The sequence below is a fragment of the Triturus cristatus genome, chromosome 10, assembly GCF_964204655.1.
Source record: "Triturus cristatus chromosome 10, aTriCri1.1, whole genome shotgun sequence".
Classification (NCBI taxonomy): domain Eukaryota; kingdom Metazoa; phylum Chordata; class Amphibia; order Caudata; family Salamandridae; genus Triturus; species Triturus cristatus.
In genome coordinates this window covers 446,253,171-446,277,951 of record NC_140593.1, presented here as the reverse complement: position 1 = coordinate 446,277,951, position 24,781 = coordinate 446,253,171, and the positions used below count along the sequence as shown (strand labels likewise).

The following is a 24,781-nucleotide window of genomic DNA, read 5'->3' as shown; positions in this document are numbered from 1 at the left end:
GACATAGAAAAGCCGATAAGGCCGATAGATAGCCCTTGACCGTGGCCACAGCACAGCCCTGCTGAGCCAAGGAAAGGGCAAACTGAAGCACATCAGAAAGATGGGCTTTTAAAGGGTCAATGGATCTCTCTCCACACCATTTAACAAACTTAGACCACCTATATGAGTAAATGGACTTGATGGAGTGTCGCCTGGCCGATAAAATAACATCCACCACATCTGGCGGGAGAGAGAAGGAATTCAGGTTACCCCGTTCAATCTCCAGGCATGAAGGTGTAAGCTCTGTAGGTGGGGGTGTAGAACCTGGCCCTCCGACTGCGAGAGGAGGTCTGCCCTCAGAGGGAGACGGAGCGGAAGGCACGAGGAGAGGTGGAGAAGATCTGTATACCACACCCTTCTTGGCCAATGCGACCGGGGCGACCAAAATAACTTGGTCCCGGTCTTGGCGAATCTTCCTCCAGAACCTGAGGAATCAAGGGTATGGGAGGAAACGCGTAAAGGAGTCGTGAGCCCCAACTCAACTGAAACGCGTCCCCCAACGCCCCCTGCATCGGAAACTGGAGACTGCAGAATGACGGGCAGTGCTCGTTCTCGCGGGTGGCAAACAGGTCCACCCGAGGGGTTCCCCACGTCCGAAAGCCGTAACGAACCACCTCCAGATGGAGCCCACACTCGTGGTCGGCGGAGAACTGCCGACTGAGTCTGTCGGCACGTACGTTCAGCACCCCAGCCAGATGATTTGTCATCCGACAAATCTGATGGTCCTGAGCCCGTGACCGTAGACGCAGGGCCTCTCTGCAGAGACAATGCGACCCCACTCCTCCCTGCTTGTTGACATACCACATCGCGGTAGTATTGTCCGTCAGGACTTGAACAGACTGACCGCAAAGGGAAGGGAGGAAGGCCTTGCGGGCGATTCGTTTGGCACTCAATTCCAGAAGGTTGATGTGAAGCAACATTTCCTCTGGAGACCAAAGACCCTTGATCTCCAGAACCCCCAGATGAGCGCCCCACCCCAGGGTGGAGGCATCCGTTATCACTGTGGCCACCGATGGAGGTAGATGGAAGGGCTTTTCTTGAGACAGATTGCGTTCCACCAAAATAGATCCGCTGCAGCTTCTCTGGAGATCCTGATCGACTCCCTGAGATCTCCGTTGTGCTGATACCACTGCCTGCGGAGGCACCACTGGAGCGCCCTCATGTGCCAGTGTGCATGGTTGACCAACAGAATGCAGGAGGCGAACAGACCGAGCAGGCGAAGGACCTTCAGAACTGGAACAACCGCTCCATTGCGGAATAAAGGGACCGTTTCCTGAATGTCGAGAATTCTTTGAGGAGGAGGAAATGCTCGACACACAGTAGTGTCCAGTACCGCCCCTATGAACAGGTTGCGTTGAGAGGGCACCAGGTGAGATTTGGGTACATTGATCGAAAAACCCAAGTCGAATAACAGCTGAGATGTTACCTGCAGATGATTCTGCACCATCTCTGGGGACTCTGCCTTCAGAAGCCAGTTGTCCAGGTAGGGGAAAACCGGAATCCCCAACCTCCAGAGATGAGCAGCCACCACTGCCATCACCTTCGTGAAGACTCTAGGTGCGGTAGTAAGACCAAACGGGAGGACCGTAAACTGGTAATGTTGCGACCCAACCGTAAAATGGAGATACTTCCTGTGCGACTTCAGGATTGGAACATGGAAGTACGTGTCCTGCAAGTCGAGCGACACCATCAAGTCTCCTTGCTGCAACGCTTGAAGAACCTGAGCAAGGGTCAGCATCTTGAATTTCTCCTGTTTCAGGTAAAAATTCAAGACTCTGAGGTCCAGAATCGGACGCAATCTGCCGTCCTTCTTGGGAATCCGGGAGTAGCATCCCTGACCCCTTTCCTGCTCCGGAACCACCTCTATTGCACCTTTTTGAAGCAAAGCTAGAACCTCCTTCTGTAGAAGAAGCAGATGGTCTTCCTAGCAGTAACCCTGGCAAGGAGGGTAAGGGGGAGGAAACTCCCGAAAGGGAAAGGCGTACCCAGTCTCCACGAGGTTCAAAACCCAAAGGTCGGTTGTAACAGATTTCCAACCTCGCAGAAAGTGGGACACCCGACCCCCCACAGGTCTTACATGATACAGGATGGGGGATCTAGGGCTGCTTCCCTGATGCTTCATTGGGAGCAGAGGAGGCAGAAGATGAAGATGGGTTGCGGCCAGAACCCTTCCGTCCTCTTTGTCTTCCTCTATACGACCTATAGAGCGGATTCTGCTGCTGCTGAGGCTGCCGGAAAGAGCGAAATGAAGATCTGCCAAAGCCTCTGAATTTTTTAAAACCAAATCCTTTAGCAGGAGCCTGCAAACCTAAAGATTTCGCAGTCACCCTGCTCTCTTTAAATCTTTGCAAGGCAGAATCTGCCTTCTCGCCAAAGAGTTTTTGTCCGTCAAAGGGCCAATCCACCAAAGTGGCCTGAACATCTGTAGAAAAGCCAGAGGAACGAAGCCACGCTTGCCTCCTAGTGGCTATCGACGACCCCATTATCCTTGCCACGGAATCGGCCGTATCCAGTCCCGACTGAAACACCTGCCTTGCAGCAGCCTGAGTATCAGTGACCACTTCCATAAAAGATGCCTTATCCCCTTCTGGCAACTTAGGGGCCAAAGATTTCACTGAGTCCATAAGAGCATGAACATAGCGCCCTAGTAAACGGGTGGCATTAGTGGATTTAAGCGCCATGCTCCCTGAAGAAAAGGCCTTCTTAGCCGCCTGATCAGCCTTTTTAGACTCCCTATCCACAGGAGTCTGAGGAAATGCCCCTGAAGCATGCTTCGAGCATGAAGCCTGTACCACAAGACTTTCTGGAAAAGGGTGGGAAGATAGAAAACCTGGATCCCCAGCAGCCACCCTATATCTCCTTGCCACCTGTCTGGAGACTGCCGGCGAAGAGAGTGGCTTATGCCAGACGTCCATAACTGGCTCCAAGATAGCCTCATTAAAAGGTAACAAGGGTTCACTGGTCGAGGTAGGCGAATGTAGTACCTCCGTCAGAAGGTTAGGTTTATACTCAGCAGAGGGCAACTGCAAGTCCAGCAACTCTGCGGCCTTCTTTATTACTAGATAAGTAGCCAGCTCCTGCGGTGGAGAGGATCTAGTAGAAGAATGCTCCCACTCCGGAGTTGTATCAAGACCACTAGCCTCTTGAATCCCTTCAAAGTCGTCAGAAGATGTATCCACCTCGCCTTCTTCCACTTCCTCCCTATAATGCTCCTCTTCCAAGACTCTCTGGGCCTCTCTCCTTGAGCGCTTCCGAGGAACCGGCGCCGGCGGCGCCGTACGCGTAGTCGGTGGAACCGAACGTGGAGCCGGAGGTGTCGGAGTCGACGGCGCCGGACGCGGAGCCGAGGGAGTCGGCAACGGCGTCGAGGAAGCCTCTGAAGAAGGTCGATCCAATCGAAGCCGCGATGGATCCCCAGATGGCGCCGGAAACTGCCACGAAGGCGCCATCGGCAGAAAGGGCATAAACTGGGCCTGAGCATAAGGCTGCGGCACTCCCAAAGGGTACGCCATAGGACCCACGGGACCAGAAGGTGCGCTGGATGGGAAGGCAGCCCGATGAAAAATCCCATACATAGCATTTAGAAAATGCGTCGAAACCGCACCCGGAGTCGGGAACTGCGGATAAGGGAATGATCCCGGATCCGGCTGAGGAGTACCTGGAACCGGAGCCGAAAGGTCCTAGACAGGAGCCACAGGATCAGCTGGCTCTGGAGTATGCTCCCTTTCCTGTTCTTGCTCGACCTCAGAGGCAGAAGACTCCACTGGCGCCTGTGACTGCGCCGGGGAACGTGCCGGGGACCGCTTCGGCGAAGGTGATCTCTCTGGAGACTTCCTAGGAGATGGAGAAGGAGACACATCCTCACTTTTACGTCGAGGCAAAGTCAATCTCGACGCCTTGATCTTCGAAGACCGGCGCCGAGAGGAATGCTTCCTTTTCTTATGGTGTTTCTTCAACTTCGAAGAATGCGAAGTCGACGACTCCGGCCTCGATCTTTCTTTCCTTCTTCCTACCTCTCTTCTCCTTCTTAGCCTTGGCCATGAAGAGCTTCACCTCTCTCTCCTTCAAGGCCTTGGGATTCATCCTGCTGCAGCTGGAACAGTCCTCCACGTCGTGATCAGAAGAAAGGCACCACAAACAATCTTCATGGGGGTCTGTCATCGACATGTGGCCCCCACATTCCCTACAAGGTTTGAAACCTGACTTCCTAGTCGAAGACATGGCAAATTTACCAACAGTAACTCACTACACGACTACAAAGTAGGAGGAGAGTGCTGGAAAACCGTTGCGCGTCGACGGCACGTAAAAAATGGAACTGACGTCATCACAAGGTGAGGAATCCACTGGCAGATGTATCCACCAGAAAAAGCGTTACCGAAGGTAAGTAACTTGTTCATTAGGATGATCGGGTTATAAATCCCACACACTGTGGTAAAGGCCTCAAGCTTAGGCCCATTTGCTATAAAGGTATTGTCATAAATTGGCCCAACAGCACAATATATAATGCACATACTTGTGTGTTGGTCACATGTTTGAAAGTTTTCTTCAGGTTTTTAGAGAGAGTTGCTAATGGCAAGATGAGGGAGCCTTGCAGATTATGAGCCACTGCGACAGGTAAGGATCAGAGTTAAGGTGATGATCATGCGAGGAAAGGTATGTCAGGCAAAGCTGTTTGAGAGTTATTTTTTGGTTAACACTATACCAAAGTAAGCGTAAATGCTTGCGCCTAGTGAATCCAGTCTTGTGTGTGGATGTATCTATATCTGCATCTTCTTTTCCATTGAAGATGTAAAGATTCCCCCTTATGTTTGTCTTCAACCACAAGCTTTCTGACTAGAGGTTGGGTTGTGCTATTAAGGGTCGAGATATTTTTGTGTGATTTGGTCTCCAAATCTTCCAGATTGCTGATTCTACTCTCTCTCTGCAATCCTTGTGTTGATTTGTTTGTGTGAGCGGATAGCACAGATCTCGTTCTGCATTGCATCTGTGTTGTCCTTCTTGGTTTTGGCAAGATCATGAACATCTGCCAATTTTTTAAGGATCATCTCCATTGTGGAGTTAATTTCCTTTTTTGTTTTGACTGTTGAGTCTGGATTTGGTGGGTCTGCTTTGACTCTTTTTAATCTAGTTTTAGATTCCTTTTCTGCCATTTTGCTTGAAAGTAGTTAGTAGTAGCTTCAGCGACCTATTAGAGTCTGGTGTTCTGGTGTGTCATATGTTCCAAATCTACTTTTATGTCTAGAGTTAGGTCTTAGTCAGGCTGACAATGCCATGATTGAGGCTTATTTGAGAGCAAGCATTGAGGTGAAGAATTAGAAACGCATAAAAGAAGCTGATGAGCAGCTCAGTCACTCCAGTTAGGCTAGTTGCATGTTGCCTGTGTCACTAAAGCATCATACCAGTAACGTATGTATGGAGTAGGTTTAGCTAGCGCAGCTCTGTTAACATTGTTAGCTCATGTGGATGGCCCAGGCTGTGTATTGTGTTGGTAGGGTCTTTCTGTTTTATGGAGCCTCTTTTGTGTGCTCTATATTAAGGGACAGAGTTGGGCGGAGGCAGTCCTCCGTGCCAGATTGTGGATGCAGATGTCGGTGTGTTAACAGATTAAGCCCCCCACCTTGGGAGCAACTGAGCTATTCTCCTATGAGTACAGGGACCATGCTCCGGGCCTTCCCTCTTAAAGGGCTGTTTATACAAGCAAGTTGGAGTGATCAAGGAACTGTTGAGCACTAGTGATATGAAGCACTAGGCAGCTGTTTGATCACAGATTTATGATGTGTAGTAAGAGTTTGCGCTTCAGCGCGTACAGCAGAAGACTAACGGGGTCGCTATTTTGGTTGAGTTGTGATGCAGTCGAGAATATTTTGTGGCACAGAGCACTGGACCTGCGTCCGCATTTAGTGAAAGGCGATGCAGTTTGGCGGAATTGCAGAACTATTGAGCATTAGTGAGGGGAAGCTCTAGGCAGTTATTTATTAAATTGTAGTTTTTATAATGCATAACCTGTTTTCGTGGCACAGAGTCTCAGAGCATATAGCGGAACATAGGGGGTGGCCACTATTTTGATTGCTGTTATGAGTCTAAATTAGTAGTCATCCCCTGTTTGGCAATTATTGGCCTGAGACAGATTTAGATGAATTACCAACGAACTGCTGAGCGCACAGTGGGCTATGGGTGGGGCCCTGCCATTTTGATTGCTGCTGTAAGTCTTAACTTGGTCTAATAACTGCTGAAAACGATATGACTGCTGAGATAATTTTGCAGGCGTCCTCTAGCTCATTACGTGGGTAAATCACAAGCAATATTGTAGGGGGTGGCCACATAATGTTCAAATAATTCCCCCAGTTTGTGCGTGCCTAACTCCACGCCATTTTAGAGGGTGCTTGCGGCCTTAGTCCCCTAAAGTAGTGCTCCACTAATACTCCGATATTATTCTGCGAGCGTGTGTTGAACAGATGCTGCCTTAAAACGGGTGAGGGTTACTTGGTGTTGTATTTTTGAATTTTCGCGGTGTGAACAGCTTGCTGGATGCGCACATTGATGGGTCTCCACTGACTGTTGGTAGTTGCCTAGCGTTATGCCGACCCGCAGTATGAGGCAGACATCAGGGCTCCAAGTGGAGGTTGGCGCCAAGATGATGGTATCTTCAGATGCAGTACCTCAGTGCAATGCCATTTTTGTCAGTCTGGCCCCAATTTGTGATGCTCGGCGTTGATTTAAAGGTTCTCATGGAGCAGAGCTGCAGGCTCATGCCGTCATCTTTCTCCTCGTTCAAGCCGTGCCCCTCATGATGATTAATGAGGTAGGTCACAATTTGCGACCCATTAGTAATTGCAGCCATCCCAGGGATGGTGGCCTGCTGAGGTCAGCAGACCGCAATGCCTGTAATTTCTTTTTGATAAAGCATTCTTTATTTTATTTATTTTTAAAAAAAAATTTCAATGCATCCCGTTTTCCTTAAAGGATGTATTTGAAAGAAAAATTGAAACTTTGCAGTTTAATTTCTAAATAGTAGGCAGTGGGTGCCTGTTCTTAAAAAATATTTTTATTTACATTCTCAAAGGAGAAGGCGTTCCAAACCTACCCCTTTGCTAATGGGTTACCGCCAGTTTTAAACTGTTTTAAGCTGATGGTAAAGTCTTACTGTTTTGCATCCGGAATTCGGTCGCACAACTAATACATACCTTACCGATTCAGTATTTGGAAGGGATGCCCTAAACATGGCCCTTCCAAATACTGAATCGCAAAAAGCGACTCAGTTACAAGTTACTGGATTGCATTTTGTGCATCTGGCCCCAAGTGATTTACCCAGGATCACCACATGTTGAGCAAACGCCAAGACTTGAACCGGTTTTCTTGGTTCCAAAGTTACCATAGATCAGGCCGTAAGGCCACGTCCTCTCCCATTTTGAACGCTGATTCTTTAGTTTGCTAACGTCACTAATAACTTTGTTGAATGTCTTAAATCCAAACAAACTTTTGCATTTCCGAAGTTAAAACGCATTCATGGAAATGTGTTGCATGAAAGTGAACAGAACATTGTATGGAAAACACGTTTAATCAGAAATGTTAGTACTTCAAAAAACAATCTGCATTAGTGAATGATATATTTCAGCAATTATCATATGTATTTGAAATTTCTGTTTTTCCGTAGCTATTAAAATCTCCCCCAGTATTGATTCTACAGAACAAAAGAAGACAAAAACAAAGCTAAAAAAGTTTCTCACGCGGCGACCGACGTTGCAAGCCGTCCGTGAAAAGGGCTACATTAAAGGCAAGTAGCATGCTCAACTTACCTTGTATTGAATGATGGATGGATGACGCAAAAAAAACTAGAAGGTGAATGCTAATGCAAGTGGTATCAGTGCCACGTATTTGTAAATAAGAACCTTATTGGACTTAATGTAGAAAGTTCCCACCTTTTAGCACAGCATGCAGACAAGACTGAATATTTTCTTAGAAGCATGGACCACCGAGAAGAAATCGTGCAAGTGTGATAACTATGGGTCAACCCTACGAGGAAGTTAGTGTAAGAGAAAGAATAGAATATTTAGAATCCGATGGGCGCAGGAAGCAAGAAAGTGAAACTAGGATAGAATGGAGTTATAAAATAAAGAGAGAGAATAGTAACAGATATGCTGAAGTAGTATGAAGGGGTCTCTTCATATTAGGTCACTGAAAGGTCGTAGGGTACACGTAGTCCCAGGCATGAGGGGCAGGTGGATTGTTTTCATGCTGGACATAATGGTGGCCTCTGTCTACACCCACCAGTCTTCATAGCTTATCCATATGCTGTGATAGTCCTTTTCCAATATTCTTTGATTTACACACGGTGGTGCATTCCATCTGGAAAACATATTGGGCTTGTCTTCATGCGACATTGAGTGGTGGGTTATGTACGGGGACTTGCACAGACCAAGAAATATTTTGGTTTTCACTCTCACTATGTCAGGGCTACTAATATTATGTGATTATATTTTTTACATCCTAGATAATGTGTTGAAATATGTGTTTGCTGCCTTATGAGATTTAAATGTGTTGAGCAGTCAAAAGGGAATTGTATTTACGATGTATTTGGAATAAAAGGTAGCTTTACAATGTATAGCCGATTTCCAAGAAGCATAATTGTTTGTTTTCCTTTTTTGGTAATAAAATAATTAACTGATCTCTGTGATACCTGAAAATCTGCTTCTTGATTTGAGCGTTTTTGTGTCTTCCACCATTTTGGTGAAGCTCAAATGGCTACAATAGGTTCTCCAGCAGCAGACTGCAAATGGTTTAGTAACACACGCATTCTCGACTATTGTATACCTATTGGTTGATGTGCAATCCCAGCAGTCTCAGCTGCTATGTCTTTTTGTTATAATAATTAAAAAAGACAAACCCAGGAAGCCAGTGACATGGTTGATTCTTCTATGTAGGACCTGCTTCCTTCACTGTCCCTAAGTGGTAGGAGCTAATCCCCTTGTGTGCCACCTCCACTTGGAATCTGCATACCAGCAGTCACCATAACATACCATCACCCTTTCACGGTTAGCAGTTTAGCATACAGTCCTTACTCATGATCATCTGTGCTGGCCGTGACCACAGTGCATCTCTGCCTCTTCTGGGATGAGCCTCATTGTGTTTGTTTCAACGGGTCTAGTCCTGCAAGGGGAAGAAGGCAGTGGTGACCTGATCAAGGGATTCAATCATTCCAAGCCCAGGAACACCTTTTATTGCACGTTACACTGAAAACAACAAGAAAAATTAATTGAAGTGCAAATGCTTTCTGAAACTCATCACCTTTAATATATTAGCATCATAAGACCAGTTGGCAATTTCTTTTCCGTCTGTCGGGCACTCTGCAGCCAGAATGAATCCAAAATGCTACACTCAAGCTGACACCACATTTGTGTTTTTTAAATGTTTTATTAGGTTTTAGTTTTTGGTGTTCAAGATAATACATACAGGAATCAATTACATCCTCACTTTACTCAAAGGAGGTTTCATCCCCAGAAGAAAACTTTGGGGAAAAAAGAGGGTCAAATAGTGCAACCCAATGAAGCCTGGCTCTCCGTTGGAGTCGATAACTTGTTTTTTCAAATGTTCAGTGGGTTCCCACATGTTAATTAACTTCAGTATGACAATCTCAGCATTTTGTCATGAGTACTTCCCATATGCCATGTTTGTATCTTTAGAAATTTCCTTCAGCATAACATCACCAACATTTAGCAAAGAATTACCTTTATTGTGCCATCGCCAGCATTTTGCCTTGAATGCCTTTTTTTTCAATGAGTTATCACCGTCCTGAAGCTTCCAGCATGTTGCCAGGAATTCCTCCTAGGCCATGAATTACCTCATGTATGCTAGAGCCAGCTGCACACTTGCGAGATTGACTCTCTCTCATGCATGCACACACACAGGCATCCATGCTCACTTCCATTAACTCCTTCTCAGGCTCTCACCCAACTTCACTCATTTATTTTCACTCGCTCATTCTCACACTGTTATTCATGCTCACACTCATTCCCAAGCACACTGATTCACACTCCCTCTCCCTTATTCTCACTCTTTCACACTCACACTCATTCACTCACATTCAGTCTCACAATTATTCACACTGATACACTCCCTATTCTCCCTCCCATTTTCACTCCTGCCTGCTGATTTATTCTCACTTTCACACTCAAACTCTTTCACTGTTACTCACTTATTTGCACTCCTATATTCTCTTAGTTACATTTAATCTTCCGATGACTCACTCAGTGTCTCAGTTTTACTAACTGCAGCTTTTCCTTGCTCTCTCTCCTTGTCACTCACTCACTTTCACACGTTCATTTGCACACATTTGAGAGATTTTCTTTTTGTTTGCTTTCCGTGGTCTGTTTGAGCCTGCGTTAGGTCCTCCTGCCTCGTGCTCCATTAAAATTTGGGGCTGTAACATAGCTCCCTTCCACTTCAAGCACTGAAATAGGAAACTGAAAGCTGAAGCAAGTACAGTAAACGTGCCATTCTGATGCATTGCTTGAGCTTCCAGCCTTTTGCTTCTCCTCCTCTGTCAGACGATGGTGAAATGTATCCTGTAGATCCAAATGTTGCTGCAGGAATGACGTGGTACTTACCAGTCTAATTCCTTATCGATTATGCCTAAGCTGACGGCAAAGATGATTAAGGTTGAGAGAGCAGGCCCACAAAAGATGTTGTAGGGCTTTAGTAACACATCTATTCTCAACAAATAGAATGTTCTGCAATCTCTCCCAGTGACCGCGCTAAATAAATCAGGAGACTGTTACTCTCTGCTCTTACAGCTATTTCAGTTGCATGCAATTTCTTCTTTTACATTGATCTCACATAAATGTTAACATTGTACAGAAACTGGAAAGATATCTGAGCATCACTCTAGCAAAGAGTGCATGATAGTAAGCTCTCAACTTATCAATTGCTCAGTACCTTTATCTTGCTAGATCCAAGGAAATCATTGTGAGACTGGTCCACACTTGTTAAAGCTCCATAACTTGAAGCACCTAAGTGGGAAAAAAAAGTGTGGCTCAGCATTTGTAAATAACCCTGCAAATGATCAGGAGATGTTTGTTACAAGACAACTTAGAAGGCAAGGAGTTGGCCTAACGGCTAGGTGGGTCGACCTCGAATCTGGGGAACCAGGTTCGAGTCTCTGCAATGACACTGAACATCCTGTGATTCTGTGCAAATCACTTAATCTCCCGTGCCTAACAAAAATGAATGTGTCCTCATGTAACACAACTGGTGCTCGTGTACAGCGCTCTGATACCCAATACCTTCGGGTCAACTGTGTGCTATATAAAACTCCGTAAAAAAAATAAAAAGAGTTCCTGTATGTGCATGTAAGAGGAAGTTCAAGAATCCAACAGCCGTTTCACAATCCCAGCAAATAAATCAAACTCTCACTAGCTAATTACTTACTGGATGTCTCTGAAGACCGTGCTGGAACAGGCTGAAGAGTTCCTCTGGCTGCAAGGAAATTCCTTGAAGAGGTCGAAGGATGTGACAAAATTCTTCGAAGTGATGCTGCAGAAGAAATTCCTAGATGTGCCACAAGCAGAAAAAGTCTGAGAAGATGAACTTTGCATTAACCTTGACGAATGTCTCAGCTGGAGAGGCAAGAACTCCGGTGACGAGCAGAACCCAAATAGAACAACCGATGAAAAGTGAAAAGCCAAGCACTTGGCCATGCCCTGCCTGGCTATTGTTTTTATAGACGCACAGATCCTTGAATCTTTGAGTAGATCCTCAAATCATACAGTAGATCTTTGAATCCTGGGATCCTCAAATCCTGCAGTGGCTTCTCAAATTCAGCTGTAACCTACCACTTAGCTGGGGAATTTTGTCACATCTTTTGGGGTGCCCGTGGAGGACAGGACTGTCTGTGGAATTAAGATGGGGTTACAACAGGTTGGCACACATTACATCCGCAATCCTGGGAAGCATGACTCCAGTAATACAAGCACAAGCGACCTCCTAAGTGACAGTTTCCTGAGCAAGTGAATGAAGGGGTGGCTAATAATGCCCAGGGCCAGAGGTGGACAGAATGGTGGTCAGCACCTGTGGTAAGCCATGACAACCTCTGACAATTCATCATAGGGCGGGGTGGGATTGAGATTCCTGAACCTACTACACCCTGCAACGAGAGGGTGAGATACCCGATAATTGATGTATTTCCCCCAGGCACACCAAGGCCAACGCCTAAAGCACCTGGGGCTACCTTGACGGATAAAAACTGCTATGTGTCACAAATGGGGTGGCATCCTGGGTGCATCGGGCCCCTGAATCCAGGGCGGGGACTTCGCAAGCCTTGGACAGTCTGATTTATGAATAGCAAAGGTGCCTGCTTGTGCCTGCACCAGCCATCAGACCAATGCACTGCCCCACACTACTTGCTGCTTGACCCTGGCTTAGTTCTTCATTTATTTTATTATACTAATAGTAATTGGTTTCTTACTATTCACTATTAAGGTAGTAATAAATGGACTGAAAATAAGGAGGGCAAAGCCACAGCATACGTAAGGGCAAGTCACCACTTGCCGATACGTTTTTGTTCTCTGAAGTGTTTTGATTATCTTTACAATCACACAATCCTCATGTGTCATCCATCTAATAATTTAGTGGTCTTGTAAAAGCATATTAGTTCATACATCCATCACAGTTCCACCTTCAAAAAATTCAATGCAGCAGGATTCCTGGCCTTCTCTGGTAAACCTTCCTCACAAATGATGGCTCCTTGAGAAGATCACAAAGGGTCCTCCTCCTTTTTATGCCTGGGTTTTGACAGCACAGCTAACAAACAAACCTATTGCTATAAGTATACAGACATTGGGTTTTAGGTCCACCCCTTTCAATCATTGGCTTACTTCAACTAGCCTCTTTTAGCCACTGGCTAGACACTTTGCCTATCACATCTCTTTTCAGCCCTGTGGAGAGGTCATCTCTGTCCTAATGATATTTACTGTTTGGTAAATTAGGCAAGAATCTTTGTTTATTCACAGTGCACGTTATGCTTATCGCTGCAAGGCTTCAGCTTGGTTCTCAAAACCTCTGGAACTCAGTCACTCATTGGCGTAGATAAAGAAACACCATTTCCAATAAATCATAAATTATAAAATATTTCGTTCGGCTATTTCTGCACCCTGGCAATGGCCCATTAGCTTCTAAACCTAGATCTTTTTTTTTTCCTTGGAAAAAATGTCAGGATGTTTCGGAAATTTGTATGCCATATTTTGTTTGGTTTGCTTTTAAAGCAATGTGCAAGCTTGATTTCCTACATTGCGTTAAAGCAATCCTAGAAAATATATTTGTTTTGTGAGTGTGTATGGATCACGTTCCATTGAACCTTTGAGTCTGTAACATGTATATACTGTAGCTTCTTTTTCTATGCGATGTCATGGCACGCACATTATTTCTTAGTGGATTGTCTTTCATGAGTTATTCCTGGGCTAATCTTCCTTGTGCACTTGTAACACCTAGGCTTATTTGTTCACAGGCAAAAATTTGTGTCACCTTTGAAGCAGCTCCATTTTTTTGTCAGCCTTTCACGTCTGTAATAGGTGTTAACTTTTCTAGAGGTACGGGATGTGCATCTCTATACTGTGAGGTGTAGACAAGTGTCTGAGTAGTTATCTGGGTTATCAACAAATTCCTAGTTATGTGTTCACATAGTTTGGTTACCACATTAAATTATTGACCTACATAGTACTCCTATATTAGTCTTATTTACCCGTGATCCTATGTTTTGGTTGCTATGTTATTCCTTAACTTTTTGTCACATGTAAAAATGTTGTATAATGTTGTTCTATAGCAGGATTATACTTCACAGCTGGAAATATCACATTACTCAACCATAATATTTTCGGGTTATTTCCATCACGACCACTATATTTTCTGCACAAGCAGAAAAATTCCACAGCACGATTCTCCATGACGGTTGTACTCCTATGCAGATGGGCTCATTTTCACAAGTCTGCCTCAGTCTTGGATATTTCAAGAGCAACAAAAATGGAGAGGTGGTTAGACAATTCCACAATCCATAGTAGATTTCAGTCCTTAATTGTAAGATTTTAGCTGCCAGGTTATTTAGCGTGCCACTTAGTACGTCCTCTGTGCCAGCCCAGAACATCATAGCAAATATCTCAGATTTGCAAACACCTTCATATTGGCTATTCCAAAGGTCGAAATAATCTATTCTACCAACTATATCAATGCACATTTATTAACAAGTTCATCTACTAATTTGTTCACTTGTCATTGTTGATTGATTAATCTTCTGTGCTGGGTATAAGACCGTATGGTGCATGTAAAAATAAACCATATCTGGTATATGTTTATCCCCTTCCTGCCATTAAATGGCACATGGACACTGTCACTTGTAGGAACAACCTCTACAGAGACGGGGTGTGGTTCACAAGGGTACTCTTACAGTTTTGTATAAGGTTACGAGTTTTTGCAATTCATAAAGGAATTTTATGAGTAGTATCTTTACGAATGTGGAGTCTTCCCACTCGTGGTGGAGACTCCGCACATAAAAAGATAGGCAGTCATAAAGATACTACTCGTAAAATTACTTTCTGAATTGCAAAACATTGTAAACTTATATAAAAGTGTAAATTTACCATTGTAAATCAGGCCCTTTTATTTGGTCTATTGAATGTCACTTTGCGCTTCTATATTTTAACTTGAGGTCCCATGACTAAGTATGAAACTAACATTTTCGGACACGTCACATATACATGCAGTTGTTAGTGCAGTTTTTCACGATTTTCATATTTTAAGGTTCTCTTTGTGACACTTCTTTTGTGGATCATGGATAGTCTCAAGTGTGCCCGTTCAAGAAATAATTTTCCCTATCTTAGCTCCTAGTACTTCTACTGTTTTCACAAACTTATCTTCTACATTCTGCATGTTGAAAGACATGATTGTATCACAAGAATAGATATTTTTCTGATGTTGGCCTTTTTTGGTAGCTCCAAGGTAAGTGGTGGCACTTCAAAGGTAATTCTACCGGTACTAAGGGCCAGCATGTTTGTTTTAAGACCTGTTCCCATGAAGGAATTCAGTAAAGCAGCAAACACTATTTCTGTGGCCCTGTGTGAAGCAGATGTTGTCGTAGCCATACGTACTACTGATTCATATGTTGACCGTTTAATATTTTGCAACATGTTTGTTAGAAACCTTGCTAAGTCCTTCGTTCTAGTGAACTTCATCATGAAGTAAAGACTGACCTAGGAGCCTCGAGGCTGGGATTTTATTCTCAGTTTAGGTCCTTGGGCTAGTAATCATATGATTCTACACATAACTTTATCTCCTGTATTTTGTGTTATTAGAAAATGTGTAAAAGCAAGCGGTGAAACGTATGGTGCATACGCACTCCCGTTTACCATCACACTGTGGTCTCTGTAATCCAACTTTGTGTCCGATGTAAAGAGACTTTGCTGAGAAATTCTGGTCACAGTCAAAATATTCTTTGTAAGTTACTGAACTGCATATTAAAGCATGGTCTATGCTATACCAAATAACTAAATTATGATACATGATATGATGTGCGAATCGTTCAACTGCTTTCAAATGCACTCCAAAATCAGTGGATCTCAAGGTGTTGAAGAAAGATCGGTTATTGACTTGGGAAATTGATTTTCATTTCTTTCCTAGATGTCAGGGACTCTCTCACTAAGTTAGCGAATAGACGTTTATTGATTATAATAATTTGTTATAATTATGTGGCTATTTTCAATTCCAGATCAAGTCTTTGGTTGCAGTTTAATCAGTCTGTGTCAGAGGGAAAACACCACTGTGCCGAAATTTGTGACGCAGTGCATCAATCATGTAGAAGAGCATGGTAAATGAATTTCGCTTCTTTTCACCGTCTAAAAATCGGAGTTACTCTAAATACTTGAAAAGCCCTGCTTGTTTAAACTGTGGATCAAGGTTTTGGTTGATGTATAGTTTGTGGCTAGGAAACCTGCAGTTGCCATTACTTTTTTGTCGGAGTTGATTAGATATTTTATAAAGCAATTGATTGAAATTAGGCTTTCAAACCAAGTTTTCCATTATCCTCATCTATTTAGTGTTTTTTTTTATCTAGGAATGTTAAATGAAGATTTGAATGTCCGCGTTGACTAGTTTTCGAAATTATAATGAAAAAATAGAATCCTCACTAATTTCCTTATTTGTTGTGCAAGCCCGCCCATCCTCCCATTACCGTCTGAGACTTCCAAACACAGATCAGAGTTCCTACTAAAAACTGGGTAGGTCCTGTTCATTTATTGCAGGACTGGCTTTTTCTTCTAGTATTTTTTATTAAAATGTATATTTTCTTCCCAAAATTAAGTGTTTTTACTGTTAGCATCAAATCCCTGCATACATTAAAGAAACATAGATCTGAAAGAAACATTTAGTTATAGATTCCTTACCTTAGAACTACCCCCAGGCGTCAGACTGGATTCAGAAAGTTTTTCGTCGGCACTACCCCTGTGCGTCAAAAGGTGGCGTCGGTCGGCTCTGCGTTTGTTGTTGGCGTCGTGGTCGCCGGGATGACGTAGCGGTAGCTAAATAGACGCTGCCCTCGCGCGCTGACGTCAGTTATTTCTTTTTCCGCGCCAGCCAGCGCAGATCTGGGGAGAGCCGTACCTCCAGTCACTTTTTAACTGACTTTTTGCTGACTTTTGTCAACACAGTTTTCGAGTCTTCAATCCCTGGTGCACATCAGGGATACCCGGCTTTGAGGCTTGCAGTTCCTGTAGCCGACTGATGTCGGTGACGGATCCGCACCGCGTGTGCCTGTTTTGCTTGGAGCGTGACCATGACCCCGAATCGTGCTCTGACTGCCGGACCATGAATCCGAAGTCCTTGCGGAAGTGGCCCCGAAAGCTTCTCAAGGCCTGGCAGTCGGCTCTGCGCCGTTCAAGGTCCTGGACGTGTGGGAGGTCGAGGGGCTGGTCGCGGAGTCGTGGTCATCATCATCATCACTCTTCTTCCAAGTCTTTGCACTCGGTCAGGTAAGCTGAAGCACAAGAAGGAATCGAAGAAGCATCGTCGCTCTTCGACTTCTCCCCGTCCATCTACCGACGCGACAAGGGATGCGGGTGGTGCCCCTCCCGCGGCTCCACGTAAGGAGCCTGAAGGGTCGACTCTGGGTTTCCCTCCCCTCCCGGGACCCGGAGCGACCCCTGCCCAGCTTCGCCAATTTTACGAAGTGATGCATGCCATCTTTGGGCAGCCCAACTCTGCCGGCACGCCTTCAGGCCCCGCGGACTCGGTTGGGGGCTCTGGGCCTTCGATGCGGATGCTCCGGCCCTGGCACTGCAGGGTCCCCTTGGATCCAGGCCTGGATCCGGATCGGCGCCCGTCGACCTCATTACAACTCCCCCGGCGCCGAATCCACCGGCACCACGTCCGCAGCCCTGGCCTCCATCCCGATGTAGACACAGAGCCGGACCAGCTTCGACCGACACCGGATCCGGTGCCGACTGGTACTTTTGTGCCCTTGTTCTACCCTGGCTCTTTTAGACCAGATTGGCAGCCAGAGGAGGGTGAGGAAGACTGGGAGGAGTCTGGAGACCCTTTAACTGACCAGTTGGGCTATGAACCGGACTGGAGAGAGGAACTGGGGAAAGCTAGTGGTTTGGACACTTCACCAGACCTTGGCATGTTGTCTCCTCCTACCGTGGCTACGGAGGAGGGAGCGTCTTTTTCCGTGGTGTTGTGTAGGGTGGCCGAGGCTCTCAACCTCGCGCTACCTACGGTGGCAGTCAGGACTTACCTCCTGACAGAGGTGCTTCAACCGGCAGCGAGCTCTTCGGAGCCCGTGCTACCGTTTAATGAAGCCCTCACCGACATCCTTTTTGTGTACCTGGTCCTGGCCCAACACAGGGACTGCTGTGGATAGGATGATTGCCCGACCGCCTGGCTCCGGGCGACACCACTTTCCTCTCCCAACACCCCACCCCCAAGAGCTTGGTGGTCCAAGCCTCCACCTCCAAAGGTGCATTCCCTAACGTACCACCTGATAGGGAATCCATAAAGCTGGACCTTCTTGGGAAGATGTTTTCTTCCTCCAGCTTGGGACAGCGGTCGGTAAACAACGCATGTCTGTTGGGCCGTTACACCCACTCTGTGTGGGATACGGTAGCGCAAGTGCTGCCCCAGTGCCCGGAGGTGGCCCAGGCTGTACTCTCGCGTGTAGTTGCCGACGGGAGAGACGCAGCAAAGTTTACTATCCGCTGTGGGCTGGATACCGCCGACTCACTAGGCAGGACGATTTCCATGTAATTAGCCCTTCAACGCTACGCCTGGTTGAGGTAGACTGGTTTTTATGGGGATGTCCAATCCACTCTTATGGACATGCACTTTGATGGCTGTCGCCTATGCGGCGACCAGGCAGACAACGCGCTGGAGCGCTGTTAAGGACACTCGGGCCACGGCCAGGTCCTTGGGCCTCTCCACCACCCGCCCTGCACAGTGTGCCTTTCGCCCCTTTCGTGGGTACGGGAGGGGTGCCCCGGCACGTCCCGTCCAGAGCCACAGGCCAGCGCAAGCTGTTCAGCCCCTGCGCGGCCGGGGACGTGGTAACCACTGCTGTGGTTCTGGGGCCAGCGGGCTGGCCAGTCCACCACAGCCCCCTCTAGAGCAGCCTCCAAACCCTCCTGGTCTGACCTTTCAGGGCCACTAACCGCCTGTGGGCGGCAGGATTCGCCATCAACTACCCCACTGGCGCACCATAACGTCGGACAGGTGGGTTTTTGCAAATAGTCCGAAAGGGCTACTCACCCCCCCCCCCCCCCTTCAAGACTACCCCTCCATCCATGCCACCTCAGTACCATCGCATGTTGGAGGATCATCTGGCCCTTCTCCAACAGGAAGTTTCAGCACTCTTGGCCAAGGGAGCCATCGAGCATGTTCCTGTCCCAGAATTAAGTCGTGGTTGCTATTCCCACTACTTTCTGGTGCCCAAGAAGGACAAAGGCCTACGTCCTATCTTGGATCTCAGGAACGTCACCCGCTTCTTTGGGAGGATCTTCTGTCGCAGCAGCAGGGGGTCTTCCACCTGAACCTGTCCAGCCTCCACCTCCTAGCGTGGAGATTGAGCGGTGGAATTTGACGTCGTTCGACCTGCCTCCCGAAGCCTGTGATGTTCTCTTGGCAGCCAGGCGTCCCTCCACTGTGACGGTATACACCTGCAGATGGAACAAATGTGTGGCATGGTGCACAGCAAAGGCTGTGGATCCCCTTTTCCGCCCCTCTTTCTGACGTTCTCTTGTTCCTCCTTTCTTTAGCCCAGCAGGGCTCTGCTCTGGGAACTCTAAAGGGCTACCTCTCGGCCATTTCAGCCTTCCTTAGGCTGCCTGATCAGCCTTCTCTTTTTAAGTCCCCTGTTGTAAATCGCTTCCTTAAGGGCATTACTAATCTTTTTCCTCCTGTTCCCTTCGTAATGCCCCAGTGGGACTTGAACGTGGTTCTTACATATCTTATGTGCGCTCCCATTGAGCCACTTCATAACTGTCCTCTAAGGCTTCTGACTTTAAAAACTGCCTTTCTCGTGGCCATCACCTCTGCACGCAGGGTGAGTGAGCTCCAAGCCCTTTCCTCTAAGCCTCCTTTTCTGGTTGTTCATCCGGACAAGGTTGTCCTTGGAACTCGTCCTTCCTTCCCAAAGTGGTTACTCCTTTCCATATTGGACAGACCATCACTTTTCCTACCTGCATCCTTCCCAAGAAGAAGAGAGGCTCCACCGTCTGGATCCAAAGCGTGCCCTTTCCTTTTACTTGGATCGCACAAAACAATTCCGGGTGGATGACCAGCTCTTTGTTGGCTACGTGGGTGCCAAAAAAGGTCAGGCTGTGCACAAGCGAACCATTTCTAGATGGGTTGTTTTGTGCACCAAAGCTTGTTATTCCTTGGCAAAGAAGGAGCCTCCAGTGGGGTTGCGCGCCCATTCCACCTGGCCGATAGCAGCTACCACTGCTTTGGGACGTGGAGTCACCCTTAGTGACATCTGTCAGGTAGCTACATAGGCATCGCTGCACACATTTACAAGGCACTACTGCCTGGACAGCCAAGTCTGGAGAGACCGCTTCCTTGGCTGTTCTGTCCTCCAGGACTTCATGGCGTGAATTTAGTTCTCAGACCCACCTCTGGGGTTAATATTGCTGGGGTCGATTTTAAGGTAAGGAATCTAGAACTATTTCTTTCAGATGAAAAAGTTACTTACCTTCGGTAACGATATATCTGTAAGAAACATAGGTTAGTTATAGATTCCTTACCCCCCACCCATCCTCCCCGTTCTGCAAACTGACTTCTAGGGATAAGGACTTACTTTCAGGGCCCGAGTTTTCTGCACCAGTGCTCAGTGTCTTGCATGGTTCTGCGCTTCTGGCGTGGAAAGTAGTGTACAGAACTGACGTCAGTGTGTGAGAGCGGCGTCTATGTAGCTACCGCAACGTCATCCCGATGACCATGATGCCAACGACGAACGCGGAGCCGATCGACGCCACCTTTCGACGCGCAGGGGTACTGCTGACGAAAAACTTCCGGGACCCATTCTGACGTCTGGGGGTAATTCTAAGGTAAGGAATCTATAACTAACCTATGTTTGTTGCAGATATAGTGTTACCGAAGGTAAGTAACTTGTTCGTTAGTTCAGATTTATTAAAAATGGAATTACCTTATTGATCTGCTATTATGAATGTGATTTTTATGTTTCATTTGTTTCTTTTACCATTCACATCTGAGAGACAGTTGAAGTGACATTTCTGTGAGGTTTTTTTAAAAAGCCCTAATAAATGGCATTGGGGCTGTTGGATATATTTGAGCATGTTCCGTCTCTCTACCGGTGCTCTGTGTTTTTTGTTTCTCCCAATTGAATCCTGACTGTTTCAAGTACTCTATTGCTTCAGTGTACATGACCAGCTCTTTTCGGTGTAAAAAGTGGATATTTAATTTCTGTTCAACACGGCACTAATTTCAATGTGAAGATTTCACCATATTAGTCATTAGACTTTTTCACTGACTGTTTTATAAGGTAATTTGATGTTTCTGCAAATAATTCCTTTATTTTTCCCAGAGGATGATCGAGCCAAAACAAGTTGAGGCATTTATTTTGTAGTACTATTGTATAGACAAGAAATCACACTATTGGCAGGCTCATATATTTATTTAATCACACCACCCCATCCACAGGCAAACAATTGTCACCTGTAGACTGGCCAGTATTACACAGCACGTTCCAGTCTAGAATAGCTGCGCATCACTGATTTGGCACACACTTTACAGAATAGAACTGCATCTTGAAATAGCAAGATGACACCAATACCGTAGAATAGTAGCTGTAGTTGAAGTTTAAGAACCGCTCATTTGTGTGGCCCAAAGGCCTATTTCATTATTTACGAAAGCATTATCAATTCAGCTTTCCATGGTTAGACAGAATCAATGGACTGAAATATTCACACAAAGAAAATAAACAATATGCAATCCACCACCTTCAGTGCTTTCTTAAACTGCCTGATGCTGTATCTCAGCCTTGAATGTTGTGGTAGAAAGCTGTTTGAGTTAATCTGCCGAAGATTTTTTTAATTCAAGTTTTTCTCCGTTGATTCTCACAAAAGGGACATCTCAGACGTTTGCTAATTTTGGGCCTGAGATGCATGCTAAACAAGATTCTTGGTGGTTATTTGGTTTAAAATTTAAGTATAATGCCATAGGTATGTGTAAGCGAACCAGTAAAGCTTAATTGAAAAGCTTGAGTAAGTCAGTTTAATAGGCATGACAGAATTGGGTAAAGTAGTAAGCTTTTTTATTATAAAGGTTTGTGATTTGTTTTCTCGAACTCCAAATTTATCGAAAAAATATAGAATACCGACTAAAAGTACTGATCAATTGACTTCTGTAACAAATCCATTATCAAGTTTGATTTCACTTATTAATATTCGGAAGTGTATGCCTTTGACAGGGTTTTAACTTTATCAGCAGTAATATTTAAAAGCATAATGGCTTGAAAAGCTATGCTGCAAGACACTAGGTATAGGTAATCATGCTCAATATTCTGATCACAGTGTATCACTTGTCAGATTTTATAACCTGTCCGGGGTCTTTAGGTCTTTGTTTATGGGGTAGTCTTTGTAGGTGATCTTTGGGTAAGTGCACATGGTCCATGTATTGAGAGAAATTGTGTAATATTACTTTGTTCTGTATATTTTATAGTGTGTAAATATTTTTTTTTGGGGGGGGGGATACGTATATATGTGTAAGAAATGTTGTGTTCTAGGAAACCTGTATGTGACATTTTTTGTGGTATCTGCTGTATTCTTAGTGGTTTGAAAGAGTAGTAAGGTACTCTGATATTTTAAGCTCACAAAATATGACCGGAAGTATAGGTTCAAGTGTAAAGTAGTTGCTGTTTGGGTGTGTCTTTGTGGATCTATGTTGATGTGCAGAAATGTGATTGTTTTTGTGTTCTTAGTGTATGCCTAAATAAAAATGAGGTCCATGTTTTACATTATTTCATGACTTCAGTTTTAAGACATTGTAATAAGGTATTGGAGAAATCTGAGGAATATTCGTTAGTGTGCTAATAGGTTAATGACAGATCTGCAACTTTTAGGGAATCTGGTAGTAAATACACTGTCAGTTTAATGTTAATGGATACATGTGAAAAATCCAGAGACACCAACAGACCTAAGACCCGACAATAATGGGCTGTTTAAACCAAAATATTTAATACAAATATTTAATTGTTTATCCCCTTCAGCAAGTTAAATAGGGTACTCATGACAAGCAACTACAATGTTGATGCTGTAGAAATCCATTATTAAAAGACTTTGGTAGACTTGTAACAGCACGAAATTGGAGATTGAATAATCAATGCGCAACTGATTGGTTAATTTCTTCACTACTGTATTCCACACCTTGACATGAGAGTGAGAGCAAACTGGAGATAGGCTACTAACATGGCTGCTTTGAACCTTAAGTTATAAGAAAATAATTGAATTCCAACTCTCAGCCACTGAAGTGCTTAGCTAACAACATGGGTTTTTTGTGCAAATTGTCCTCTATTAAACGTCAGCAAATAGAACAAGTTTTGTCTATCTCTATTCACATCTAAATAGTCTTATGTCTGTTTTTTTATGATTTCCCCAGTTCTGTTTGTAGGCCAGTTTATGAGACTGGATGAGCTGAGGGTCACCTCCGGCTGATGGTAGGGAACTTGAAAGTCAGAGCCTTGTTTGATGAGTTAGCCCGTTCAGAGCCAATCAAATTAGGATAACACTGTTTTATTGTCACAAGGTCTGTATTCTAGGTTTGGTCTCAGTGTGGTTTTACCATTCTCTTCGAGAGTAGATGCCATTGTAAAATTTGTTGTTAAAGCTCCTGATGCTTTTGGCTAGTGTGGGCATGTGAATGTGGAAGAGGTTTGGCATGCACATGTGGCAGAGGATTAGCAATCCACGCAGGGTATTGGAGAAATAAATGTGGAGCGTTCTCCCTGTCGCTTCAGTGCAGTACAAGATCAGAAATACCTCGGCTTTTGCCCAATATGCCAGTTGATTTTTAAAGCCTGAGCTGGAGCAGTGAAGACAGGCTGGTAACATAGTGGGATAACTGGGTGATGTTTTCAAAACTAGATGGTCCGATAATTTCAGTTAACAATATGAAACTGGAAGAAAAAGCTCAGGAGTATTCTTCAAATATATATAGAAATTAATTCACAAATGTCCAATATACTTTCTGGGGTGTCATAGGCAGATAAATAGCCAGACTATATGGGTTTGGCAGTTCTTCTTGGAAACTCAAATCTGTTTCTAGATACCTTTTTATCCCTTTTTCAGGATTAGCAGTAGATGGTTTATACAGAGTCAGTGGCAACCTTGCTGTGATACAGAAGCTGCGATTTGCGGTGAACCATGGTAAGTACATGATGCTCATTACATTTGTTTTAAGGGTTCTGCAAATTTGAGGCTATTTGGACAGCTCATGCTTAATGCTGATAAACTCCCTTTTTCTTGTTGCTCCATGTAGCTGTGTTACTTTAAATTCGATGGTGGCATTTAAACTTATTTAAATCTACTTATCAATGTAGTAGCTTTGTTGAATTCATTGGTTACTTGCCACAAGGCTTAGCAACAAAATATACCATTGTCATGGATGTCTCTAATACCTATCTTTTTCTTAACATGTGTAAATTGGTGAATGCTTTTCAAAAAGGCAAACTCTACACATTAGTCCTATCTCAATACAAAGTGGTAACTGTCCATTTTCCATAGCAAAAATCAACTCCTTCTAATCCTCGATGTGGCTAGTTGGGAAAACACAAGAGAAACTGTACTATGAGGGCAATACTAGAATGGAATTTTATAGTAGTTCCAAGGCAATCTACTTTTATGCTGTTTCTTCCCCAACCTTGCAAATCTTCAATTGCCAGCAGTGTGATCTTAGAATCAGGCGTATGTCCTGCCCCCTTCTCACCACCCCCTCATAATTAACAAGCAACTTCCAAACATCATTGTTTCTCATTTTCTTTATATATGAACCTACAGTCTCTATTTGCATGAATGCTAAACATTTCTTCTGAGTAAATGCATTCTGCCTTGCACACTATACGACCACCTGTGTGTTTAAGTCTCAGTATTATTTTTGGTATGGAGAAAAATGTCTTCCTCTCTGCTTTACACTTTTTTTCTGCAGTGGTCTTCTATTCCAAGCAACACTATCACCATTGTGCTTTATGCTTTCGTCTGTC

At 44.9% G+C, this 24,781-nt stretch overlaps 1 protein-coding gene across 10 annotated transcripts in view; it reads left to right on the top strand.

Moving 5' to 3' along the window:
• ARHGAP12 (Rho GTPase activating protein 12) overlaps positions 1 to 24,781 on the top strand; it is a 432,157-nt gene that overhangs the window by 368,815 nt on the left and 38,561 nt on the right. For all 10 annotated transcript variants that reach the window (XM_085631848.1, XM_085631845.1, XM_085631846.1 and 7 more), the window contains 3 exons: positions 7,694 to 7,813; positions 15,788 to 15,886; positions 23,871 to 23,948. In XM_085631848.1, coding sequence (XP_085487974.1) covers positions 7,694 to 7,813; positions 15,788 to 15,886; positions 23,871 to 23,948 — 297 coding nt within the window. The remainder of the gene's footprint in view (positions 1 to 7,693; positions 7,814 to 15,787; positions 15,887 to 23,870; positions 23,949 to 24,781) is intronic.